The sequence below is a fragment of the Eurytemora carolleeae genome, unplaced genomic scaffold, assembly GCF_000591075.1.
Source record: "Eurytemora carolleeae unplaced genomic scaffold, Eaff_2.0 scaffold288, whole genome shotgun sequence".
NCBI lineage: Eukaryota > Metazoa > Arthropoda > Copepoda > Calanoida > Temoridae > Eurytemora > Eurytemora carolleeae.
Genome location: NW_019396198.1, coordinates 59,514 through 69,832, shown reverse-complemented (window position 1 = coordinate 69,832; position 10,319 = coordinate 59,514). Strand labels below are relative to the sequence as shown.

Genomic DNA, 10,319 nt, shown 5'->3' with positions numbered 1-10,319 from the left:
AAACTCTGCAAACTTTAATGGGCTTGACGCAGCAAGAATTATTTTTGTTAATTGAGTTATGTTAGACACTTTACTTCCAACAAAAGTTTTTTCTTCTAATTCAATCAGGAAAAAGTTGGTTTCTCTACAAACTAAGTTTCTTAACATCATAAATATTGTAAACATGACAGGGCCCCCTCCTCTCAGTAAGATACCAATTTGATTTCCATGAAGACAGATATAAAACATTTTTAATTTTTAAAGGGACCGTTTACTTATTTGGGTATTTTCAGGGGAAAGAAAATAGCTCTGTCTATATCATGGATTAAAAAAAATTTCAAATATATAATTAAACTGTAGTATCTTATAGTCAATTGTGAATATTTTGATTCTTTTTTCTAATTTTTTCTTAAACTTTATATTTCTAACACAGCACTGTTTTTACCACATTCAATACGGCGGGCAGGAAGCAGCTTGCTGAACAACGGCAGGATGTTATTTTTTCGGCAGGGGTTGGGAAAACGGCAGGTTTTTTGGAGAAGGGTTTTGTATCGCTTCTGTAAAAAAACTGATAAGAACGCGGCATGAAAACACAAAGTTGCACGCAAAGGGATGGGATTAAAAAAGTATTTGGGTTCGTTACGCGGTTTGAAAATAAATAAGATAATTGATTGAGGGCATGGGTTATGAAGAAAGGATCGTGGGGCGGACACTGACAGTATAATCCCTACAAATTACAAACTTTTTTTAGATAGTTTTTGACAAGTTCATGCCCCTCTCACACGATATATATTTATTCTAAATGTGCCCCTGGGCCTCAGCTATGTTGGGACTGGGAGGGTTGTGTGGAGAAGAATTGTTTCGNGCATTTCACACAGTTTTGCAGACAGACAGAGGAGGGCCGTGCCGGGCCGGGCTGGTTTCTACATTCACTACCTGACGTAATACACGTAAATTTAATCAAACTCTGCAAACTTTAATTCAAAATAATTTGTAAAGCACGAAGTTTATAAATATCGTTAGGGTTTACGAATAAAGAAAAAATCTGAATTTAATCAACAAAATTAATGATTTCATATAAAAGTCTAAATTAAAAGTGGTCAAAGCAATTTTAGAAAAAACATTAATATCAAAATTATATACTTCATACACACTTTTGATGAATCGGAATCAGTTTTTGGATAAATAATTAGTTGCAATTTACATTTATATGGAAGATTTTAATTATTACCTCTTTATCACAGCGGTCAGCTCATTTAAAGTAATCATTAAATCTAGCAAGACAAAATTTTACGCTTAAAACGAGTTTTAAAGCATTGATATTTATCTTGAAGCTAAAAGAATTTTGTTACCTATTCCCGCACGTTTCAATTTTTGAATTTTTTTCTTTTTAAAGTCATTTATTATTAAAAGGTAATTTTTTGTACAGTCTTTGGCGGGGTTGGAACAGGCTTTCGCGGGGTTGGAGCAGGCTTCTGCGGGGTTCGAACAGGGTTCTGCAAACTACCTGTGTTCGAACAGGCAATTGCGGGGTTCATGGCCGCATGGCCCCCCCTCCCTCAGAGAGGCTTACTTACAAACAGCAGTGGAACAGATGATAAGTCGCTTCATCTATACAGTGTAGAGAGATTTATTCATTAAAAGATGCCAGCCCACAAACATGCTATTAAAGCATGATTTGAATGCGTGGAAAACCAAAACCACTGTTGGACCGGGAATTCTATCTTAAATTCAAGCCAATAGGCAGGAAACGCGACTTGACATGAGGGAGGAGGAAATAGGATCGGCCTGGGCTAAAACCATAATGAAAGTTAGTTAGCATGAAGAATCGGAAAACGGGAGATTAACTCGTCGTACGAGGCGAATGAAAGGTGGATAGTCTGCCAGAGAGCTCCGGCTTGCCATGATTCATTAGTATCATTTTATTTGGTCTTTTTTACATTTAATTAAACATTTTTTCATTCATTCTGTAGATTTACTTGGATTGCTTTAAATTTCCTTTATTTCATACCACTTTAAATGGTAACATGGTAACATTTTAAACATTTTAATTCTAAAAACGTAAATTTCTTGCAAACTCAGATATCAAAATTTTTCATATAGTATATAATGGAATTGAAATATGATAATTTTACATTTTCTTGGGCTGTTATTACTGAAAATTTGGTGTTCAAGGCAAAGGTTCTGTACATTTACACTGGAGTTCTTAAATGTAAATCAGCTTTTTCTCCAGCCGCAGTTATCTTTGATGAGTAAGAAAATACCTATTAACATCAAAATAGAATGATTTGCTGAAATGTTAGTTGAATTGCTTCTTTCTTTTGATGAAAACTTGAAAGTAAAAAGTTAAGAAACAATAAAACCTTATCTAAACCCTTCCCTCATTCAAACTGTAATATGTTTCCGGAGTTTCAGTTGACATGAACAGTGAACACAGACATTGAAAATTTTTTTTCGATCTTTACTCATTAATAGATTTTAATTTTAACTATTTCTTATCAAGTTGACTTAGTCGAGGATTGAAAATTTAATTATTCTGGCAAAGCGCTGAAGTTAAGCGGATTACTCTAATAAGCTTAAAACCATAGAATATAAATACTTCATTTTCAGAAGAATGGAATTAAATGATATCATTGTGAAGGGCAAATTAAACTTCTAGATATTAAAGTGCTTCCAACAAATTAAATGAGTTTTTTTCTATGGTATCCTTTGAAGAATGAATTGAATAGAAAAATATTAACAATAATGATAATAATACTTTTTTTAACAACCTGATTAAGACTTATAACAAAATATCAAAAAAAAATTTTATTCAACAGTTTAAAATGATGTCCGTACAAATATATAAAATTACTATAAACAATAAATTTACATAAATAGTATTTAAAATAAGAAAATATATTTTTTCAAAAAGCTGGAAGGAAAAGCCTTCTTCTGCTCTAACACTTTTAAATCTTGACAATTAGCGTAAATTATAAATATGCAGCAACTATAAAATAGTGATGCTATCCAATGCTAAAAATTACTTAATGACATAGTATGCCCCCCCCCCCCCCCCCCCCCATAAAAGGGGGGGGGGGGGGGGGGGGGGGGGGGGCAATGTGTGAGTTAAAGCAGTGAACCCTAACATCTTCAATCATCATTAAATCATTTCTTTTCTCCAGTTTTCCATCTTCACCTGTCCCTAGTAGAAATTTATTTCTTCGGAGATTATATTTCTTTCCTATCCCAGCATGATACAGTGGTAGTCTCAAGGATTTAATGCGAAGAAAGTTAATTCAGAGGTGTACGCATCTTTTGTACGCAGAGTATACGCAAATGCAATTAACTTTCCTTGCATTACATTCTTGGGTTGTCTTATCAACAAATATAATATTGACGACATTCCACGTCAAACTAAAGTAAAATGCACGTTAGATTAAAATCTAATGTGTTTTTATCATAACTCCTCTAATCGAAGAGATATTGAAGAACAAAAATGTTTTGAATTTCTAATATTTAACCGGATAAATTTGCTTTTAGTTAACTTGTGTATAAAATTAGAACTAAAGGAGCAACGGAGTCACAAAGTTGTATAAGTAAAGTCAATTGAATCTGACCTTCTTCTCCTGGTTAGTTTGCAGTGATTCTAGTGCAGCTTGCATGTAAACAAAGGGAAGCTGTGAATTTGACAGGCAAATATTCTTTGCTATATATGTAATATTTTATTTTTAAATATAATTGATAAGCTTCTAAATTAACTAAACATCAAAACACATGCAGTACACATGTTATCAAAGTACGTACTGCATAGCGCTATGTGATATCAGGGTTAAATATCCCAAAAATAGGAACTAGTAAATATATCTAAATTTCTATATTACATTATATTTAAAGTTATCCCATTTTATGTTATAAAACAATAATATCTAAAAACAAAGAATATTTTCTCTTTTTTATTCACAGCTGTCCTTTGTATACAAGCAAGCTGGATAGAAAGCAAAGCTGATGTCGTCTTTATTATACTGGTTAATAGGCCTTACCTACCACCGTATCAAAACCATATTGTCAGAAATAATCTTTCCAATTCTGATATCATAATCATATTGCCAGAAATCAGGCTAAAAGTATGTATTGTAAAGATTTTAATTTTCATTTTCCCCTGATAATAGAAATCTTTTTAAGGGTAGTTTTATCCTTTGCTGAATTAGGGAAAATAAAAATTTTGGGTATGTCTCAAAAAAGGGGAAAAAGCGTCTTCAAAAATTTGAAAAGAAGAACATAAGGCACCTTTAAACCATCTTCAGAAATTCGTAACCCACTTTACATACAGTTAGACCACATTTAAAAATAATCAAACATTAAAGAAGAAACATGACCCGGATTTTATTCTTGAGAGGGCAAAGCTTTTAAGGGTACCTTTGTGAATCAAACATGTCACTCTATATATGGAGGGTCACCTGAAGTCAGGTTTAATTCTCTTTAAGTTGGTTGAAGATCTTGAAGATGTTGAGAGTCTAGACACTGTTCCCAAAACTGCTCAAGTCTACCATCATCATTGCTGCAGAATTTTCTAAAAACAAATTTTTCTTCAAGATAATGGATAATTTACCATAGATATTGATTACATATGTTTCAGTGAAATATACAAGAAGTTCTTAAATATTTAACCAGTAGAAATAATTCAAAATTTATCAATAATTATTTAAAGAAGAGAACTCTTCTATTTAGATTAATTCAGTCTAAAAATGAAACCCTAAAAACATTTTGTCCGCTTGATTAACAATGTACCCCCTAATTTCTCAGATGAAAATATATTTCATAAGAAATGAAAAAAAACGACCAAAACAAATTTACCCCAGAGTTGTTAAATTATTTTTGTTCTTTGTCGCTGATTTATATTTTTAAGTTTGTCAAAACTTTATTGAAATAAACTGGGAGTTTTAAAGATCTCTCCTGGGTCAACGCAGACTGCAAGGTATTTTTGTCGGAGATCAAAACTTTTCTTCGAAGTATCGTTAATCTTGCACCCTTGATCTCGATATCCAGTGTGGAAACTTTTAAATTTGAGGATCAATGTTTGATCCCTCAATTAAAGTCCGACCACCACAGGATATCAAAGGAAGAATAATATTAATCCGTAGATCTGCATAAGCTGGAGATAAATGCTTGATCCCGAGATTAACAACACAAAAGTTCTGATTTCTGAAAAGTGAAATTTTAATTTCCACCTGAAATCAAGAAGAACTTTGTCCATGAATCCAATATCTCCGGTAGCTCCAGTAACAGACATATTCTTCCATTTCTAAACATTCACACTGCAAAGATAGAAGGAGACAGCCAAATTTATTCAACATTACTGGTACGACTATGTGACGTCGTAGCTCCTTTAGTTTTCTTTCTACGCACAAAATGTGATCTGAGCTGGGAACTTTTGAATGGTGTAAATCGAGATTAATGCTTGATCCACTCTTTTTCTTAATCTCGAGATTAAATAATGATTGTGCTCCTCTTGTTAGTAATCTCCCAGATTAATTAAACGATCGGGATTAACGATATTCCATTCTGAAGTTTTCAGCTCTGGTTTTACATTATAAAAACAAAACATAAATGTTCTTCCCAATAGCTCTGAAAAAAATGAGTTTAGATTGAAAGCATATAAGATTTCAATCTAACATGGAATCTACTTTAGTTTAAAAGAAATGTTAGCGTAATGTCAAGTGACCCTCCATGTAAAGATGCCAATTCCCGCTTAATAAAGGTTCACTTGAAACATTAATCAAATCAAAAATGTGAAAGACAACGTCGTTTTTTTGCTAGTTTCAGTGAATTTCTCCATTGCTTCTTAAAAGTTAAAAACTGCTCAAGTCGCATTAGCACAGAAACCACAAATGAAAATAAACAAATAATACATTTCTAATTCATACTTGATCAAACAAAGCTTGAAAATCAGGCATTGCATGGAGGGTCACTTGAAATCAAGCTTACAGTCCCTTTACCGTGTTCAGAGTCCGAATTTAATGAATTTGAGTCGTGTCTTAAATCCGCCAAAAACCAGTTTCAATTGAGCACCGGCTTAAATCTTGAAACATTGAATACAATTTTACGTGGAACCAACCATATTTTAGCCGCGTCTTAAATTTAAGCCGCGAATCAAATTCTTTAAATTCGGCCTCAGTTTATGCAAGGAAGAAGGTTAATGGATTATCATGAGTACTGAACAGGGAAGAAACTGGGAAATTAAGATGTTTTCAATAAAACGGTGGAAGAGAAAGACGAAATATGAAAAAAATGAATTTACCGGTAGCTTGAATATAAACTTACTGAGTGCAATGGGAAAGTGTATACTGAACAATTATGTGTGTTGAATTCCTCAGACTTTTTAAAAACCATAATATCAGTCTAACAGTTTTCTCACTGTATATGTAAAAGTTATATACTCATGTCTATATTTAATTTCTAATTAAATAAACAAGTCGTGTCATTACTACAAATGAACCGGGGTCTGCGGAAAAAGGTTTATCACAGATTCTCTTTACACAAATATCGGATATAAATGATAATAGCAAAGATCGTTTCAGAAAATACTTAAGTATTTACAATATCTTGAACCCTATTCGATAAAATACGGTTGAGAAATTTTCATTTTTATAAAATGTTTGTTTTGATAAATTGAAAAATTTATTAGAAAGACAGAAACTATTAACAAGGAATTAAAATCCTAATTTTCTCTGATCTCAATATAGTATATTTATCAAAATCTATAAAATCAAACAAAATTATCATTTCGATGATTCTCCTCATGATTAAATTAAAAAATGTAAGTTTTGCCCGCAAAATTTTTTTATATTCAAGAAGGTTAAAGATAATTAAATGCTAAAAACCTCTGATGAAGCCAAAAAATAAATATGACTCCCTCGCTTGAATTTTGATTAAGTTTACATATCCCTATAAATCCGAGGTCGTTACACACCTTTAAATTCTTTCATTTTAAAATTCTTTAAATCTTTTCTCCAGACTTTAACCCGGGATAAGCTAGTTTTATCTTTTTAAATTCAAATCAAGTTTTGTCAGGTTTTAGCATCTACATTCTACAACGAAGATAAGAATTCAAATCAAATGAAACTTAATAACAAAACAAATTATCAAAGTACATAAAATTACCCATTATAAAAATGTACATTAGTGATGCGCAATAACATGGTTAATTTTTTAAAACTTTAAAAGATTTCACAAAAATCTTTAAGTTTTGAAATTTTCAAAATTATTTCTTCTAATAACTTTGCCAAATTTTGATCATGAGAGAAGTTATTGTATAATGTCGTCTTTCTATTCCATTGTTTTCTGATTATCACTGAATTGTTGGATTTTTTTTCTGATATAAGGGGGAAGAAAACAATTTGATTCATCATTCTTTGTTGAAGGTACAGGAGGAAATTATTTTCTAATGCAAAAATTTTTCAACCCTATAGAGTACAGAGAGGGGGGGAGTCCAGAGTTTCTCAAATAGTAATCACCGCCACCCAAATCTGTTTCGCGGCAAGCGCGCTCCTCAATTGGTAATCTCCACCACCTCAAATAGTAATCACCATAAAATTTTGTTTTATGTGATTTGAATTTAATGCACTTTTAACACAATTTTCGACATCTATCGGGGTTATATGGCATCTGTATTGACTTAAACTAAATTTTCAAATTATTTTCAGATTTTTTTGGTCAACAAAAACTGAGAATCAAGGCACAGTTCATTTTAGCCGAATCTTAGATCCAATTGGCCACTTTAATGACTACATTTCATGATTGGCGTCAAGATACAAAAAAGGTCGGGTTGCCTGTTTACTAAAAATTATCTCATCGCGCACAAAGTAATATCAATCTCCATTTAAAAGATATTTTCAAAAAACCTTTACAGTGTTTAGATTTTTGTATTAGCCAACTCGAGTTCAACATCTACAACAAAACTAATTATATGCATAGAAAGAACATAAAATTTTGAAAAATTAGTCTCATCACACCAACTACTGAAAATAAAGTATTTAGTCCACTAATAATGGGTTAAAGTTTCCTCTGCATATAAGGAGTTTAAAACAACATTCAGAGGAAAATGCCGCAAACATTCTTAAAGCGAAACTTGAAACTAAAAAACGTAATATATTTCTAGCACTTAGTGTGGCATATTTATTGATTTATTTTCGAAACTAAGGAGCAATAAAGAAAGCTTTAACAATATTGTACACCATAGGGCCATTAAAAGAGGTCAATATGGTCTTATTTCTAAGAAATAAACGATTTAATTTTATGCTTTTTTGGGGTGATTACTATTTGAGGTGGTGGAGATTACCAATTGAGGAGCGCGCTTGCCGCAAAACAGATTTGGGTGGCGGTGATTACTATTTGAGAAACTCTGGACTCCCCCCCTCGTACAGACCATTGAGTGGGTTCTTTCCTACCGTAGAGTGGATTTCTATGTTGACATGTTGTCAAGGGTGTATATTTTCAAGAATTACCCCCATCAAGGGGAGAAGGATTTTTGAAGATTTGACATGAAAGGAACATTTTTAAAATCCTTTGCCTTACTTTTTACCAGGAAATTTATTAATTAAATTTTTTTTGGGGGGGGGATGATTTTCAAGGAAAATATGCACCCTTGCATGTTGTTGTTCAATTATTTATTGTTTACCTTCGAGATCATGAAATTCCAGGACCAGAGGAAACCAGTCTCACCCTGCTCATACATCACAGGTATACTATCCCCTGGATAAAATATGTCAAACTATAAATCTATCATTTCAAATTTAAATTTCAAATCATTCTGTATTAAGAGAATAATACCAAACTACACTGAATGATGGCTTAATGGCTCTTCTTTTTATTACTTCAAATTAAATAGTAAATAGTAAATACTATAATTTAAAACTAGCTGAAGTGACCCAGGTTACTCATTGTTACATTCCCGTTTACCCGCACTTGGTCTTAAATCACGATTTTAACCGTGCCCGGGGTTTCCCGTGGAATTAAAAAAATAATTCCTTTTATTAGCCTATGTAGTATGTAGCCACCGGGGTACCCATAGCCGTATAATTTCCCTAAAAAATTCAGCCAATTTGGTTCAGCAGTTTGGTCAGCTATATCAAACACATAAATAAGCGAAAAGCTTTATTATATAGATAAATGTTTCTGAAAAAAAATTAAATTATTGGAAAATTATCAAAAAGAAGAACAAGTAAAGTTAAGAGTGTTTAATTGGACACCCTTTCAATACTTTCAACAAATAAATGAAAAGATGGATTTATGATAGGATGAAGGAATGAAAGGGTGAAAGGATGAAAGGATGAATGAGATTGATGGGTACAGGGATGAATGAATGATTACCAGCTGGATGGCGAGATATAAGGGATCTTGAATCTGGATCTGAATCTGGATCTTGGGATTCTCGATCCATAATCTCCAAGTTCGGTTGACTCCCCTACAAAACAAAACACAAAATTACATGAAGCATGATCACAGGAGTTTAAATCAAATAAAATCAGACTTGCTCAATCATGGTCTAAGATTCTCATGCTCTGCCTAGGAAGCCAACTCATTCCTGGAGAAAGTAAAAAATCGGAAATCCACATTTTGATTTTTTTTATCCTAAAAAATCACCAAAAATCAAAATTTTTTTTCCCTGTCTTGAAAAAAAGGATTTGTGGGGGGGGGGGGGAGAACTAATTGTTGAATAAAATATTACCTCTGAGTTAACAAATTCCTACATAATTCTTGATATAACTCCTTGGTATAAACATACCTTGGGTTTGATCCCCTGAATTCCTGGAGGTAGCTTAAACATACCTTAGGTTTGATCCCCTGGATTCCCGGAGGAAGCTTTAACATACCTTAGGCTTGATCCCCTGGATTCCTGGAGGAAGCTGACGGGTCTGAAGTGTGGTTGGAATCAAAACAAACATATTTCCTGAATAATATTACTTTCAGTTATTCAGCTGATCCAGCTCTAGATCTAGATTCTAAGGTCAGAAATGAAATAGCATGAAGTGGTTGAACTTTATATAGCTAGATAAGCCTATTCTCAAGTCTCAAGTAGACAATATGATTGTGAACCTAAACATAAGACTTTAAATTGTGAACCTGAACCCCAACCTGGCCCTAACCTTTCCCTGAGCCAGAGACTGAACCTGAACCTGAGCCTGAACCTGAACCTGAACCTGAACCTGAGGCCGAATTTAAAGAATTTGAGCGTTGGCTTAAATTTAAGCCGCGGCTCAAAAATGGTTGGTTTCGCTTAAAATTGTATTCAATGTTTCAAGATTTAAGCTGGTACTCAATGGAAACCGGTTTTTGGCGGATTTAAGATGCGGCTCAAA

At 32.9% G+C, this 10,319-nt stretch overlaps 1 protein-coding gene across 6 annotated transcripts in view; it reads right to left on the bottom strand.

Annotated features, from left to right (window-relative positions):
- LOC111697901 (uncharacterized) overlaps positions 1 to 9,931 on the bottom strand; it is a 15,245-nt gene extending 5,314 nt beyond the window's left edge. The window contains exons 1-7 of one of the 6 annotated variants that reach the window (XR_002764402.1): positions 9,834 to 9,931; positions 9,331 to 9,424; positions 8,639 to 8,712; positions 5,190 to 5,263; positions 4,419 to 4,531; positions 3,108 to 3,157; positions 2,857 to 2,924 (exon numbers count right to left, since the gene is read on the bottom strand). Coding sequence is in view for 4 of the 6 variants with exons in the window: in XM_023468042.1 (XP_023323810.1) it covers positions 4,441 to 4,531; positions 5,190 to 5,263; positions 8,639 to 8,712; positions 9,331 to 9,424; positions 9,834 to 9,905 (405 nt within the window). In the remaining 2 variants the exon portion in view is untranslated. Of the gene's footprint in view, positions 1 to 2,819; positions 3,164 to 3,458; positions 4,080 to 4,418; positions 4,532 to 5,189; positions 5,264 to 8,638; positions 8,713 to 9,330; positions 9,425 to 9,833 lie in introns of those variants that run through there. The other 5 variants (XR_002764401.1, XM_023468041.1, XM_023468040.1 and 2 more) reach the window with 5 other exon arrangements.
- Between the last annotated feature and the right edge of the window lie 388 nt (positions 9,932 to 10,319).